The sequence below is a fragment of the Acanthopagrus latus genome, chromosome 12 (genome assembly GCF_904848185.1).
Source record: "Acanthopagrus latus isolate v.2019 chromosome 12, fAcaLat1.1, whole genome shotgun sequence".
NCBI lineage: Eukaryota > Metazoa > Chordata > Actinopteri > Spariformes > Sparidae > Acanthopagrus > Acanthopagrus latus.
Window position 1 is genome coordinate 5,527,192 of NC_051050.1, and position 1,438 is coordinate 5,528,629.

The 1,438-nt window shown below is 47.9% G+C and overlaps 1 protein-coding gene across 1 annotated transcript; it reads right to left on the reverse strand.

Moving 5' to 3' along the window:
- Positions 1-297: 297 nt before the first annotated feature.
- On the reverse strand, positions 298-1,006 carry pmchl (pro-melanin-concentrating hormone, like). The gene has a single exon (XM_037117576.1). It carries the CDS (start codon positions 697-699, stop codon positions 298-300), a length of 402 nt encoding a protein of 133 aa, XP_036973471.1. The 5' UTR covers positions 700-1,006.
- Positions 1,007-1,438: the final 432 nt, after the last annotated feature.

Below are 1,438 nucleotides of genomic sequence, written 5' to 3' on the forward strand. Positions count from 1 at the left end.
CGACAGTTTCTCAATGAACAACATTTTTCCATCCTCCAATTTCTGCTATGTCATCACTTATGCACAGATCTGAAGATACAACTCTAACCCTCAGCATCTCAGTATTAGTATCCACAGTTTAGTCGAAAGACAGAGATACCACACAGTCACAGGACATAAGGCAGAATGAATGACTTTATTTCTCTGCAGTAACTTAAATACAGATACACAGAGTTTTGGATTATGTTACAGCTCAGCGTGAGGCAGGAAAGGATGTGGTCCTCTGTTTCGAAGACTTGACGATCGGAGCAAACTGTCCTAGACCTCCCAGCATGGCCGGTAAACCCGTCCCACCATGCACCTCATCGTGTCTCTCCTCAGGATGGGGATGTTCAGGTCCTGGCCTCTGTGATCGATGATCTGGCTGGTGTCGTCAGCTCTCCTTTTGTAGAGGGACAGTCCACTGTGAAGCGAGCGCAGGTCCCTCCACAGGCTTGGATCAGCGACGACGATTACCCTCGGGGCCCTGGTTTTGCCCGCGGTGGCCAGATCCACCTCGCCGAGGCCGTTTTCTGTCACCTCGTCACTCAGCAGAGGGGTGAAGGTATCCTGCTCCAAGGAGCTGTCTTCGGTCTTGCCCATGGGTAACCCCGCTGACAGTGCGTAGCACTCAAAGAGGAGAGCTGCGGCGAAGATGACGGGCATGAGTGACTGTCTCATGGTGAAGGTCTTCCAGGAGGTGCTAAGCGTCAGCTTCGTGGATGAGTTTCTTTCCCAGAGCTCTTGCTTCGCTGTTCTGACTCGGAGATCGTATCGTCCGCCTTTATATCATTTCAAGCTAGGCTGGCCACGTTGAATCGTTTTTCGTCATCAGTTCTCCTGTTGTGTTCCGGAAATTAGTCAAAAGCATTAAAAGCCAGTTGGGTAGAACTCTTGCAGAGCTCAAGAGTGTTGTTTTGCTGGAAAGTTAATTAAAAGTCATCTCCAACGTGGTGGCTGATATTAGATTCTTGATGATGACAGTGGGAATTCTTTGAACGGTTGACACAAGGAAGAGCACTGATCCATAATAACTGCCCTTTAAAACAACAAGGAAGGATTACACACCTGTGACGCACTTTGTTGTACCAGATGCTTGGTGGTGAAAGCTGTCCACTCATGGCATTGTTGCAAAGATGTTCAATAAGGGACTTAACCTTGGATTAGCGTTAAAAAAAGCTGACAAATGATTCTTGAAGTGTTTGTGTGTTCGTGGCAGCAGCTCCATGCCGACGTGTCAAAGATAAAGTGAAGTTAGGAAATATTTCTTTGAGGAGAAGATACCATAGATCTTCTCCCGAGGCCCTGAGGTGGAAGCTGATTTGATCTTGTCGGACTGCAGCATAATTACAATCCCACCTAATTAGTGTTGCCAGATGGGTGCTGCAGAAGCTTTGCACACCTGGGCTCGCATAAGATC

Bases quoted from the DNA above. Each gene is read 5' to 3' on its own strand.
- pmchl (XM_037117576.1), bottom strand. From the start codon at position 699: ATGAGACAGTCACTCATGCCCGTCATCTTCGCCGCAGCTCTCCTCTTT.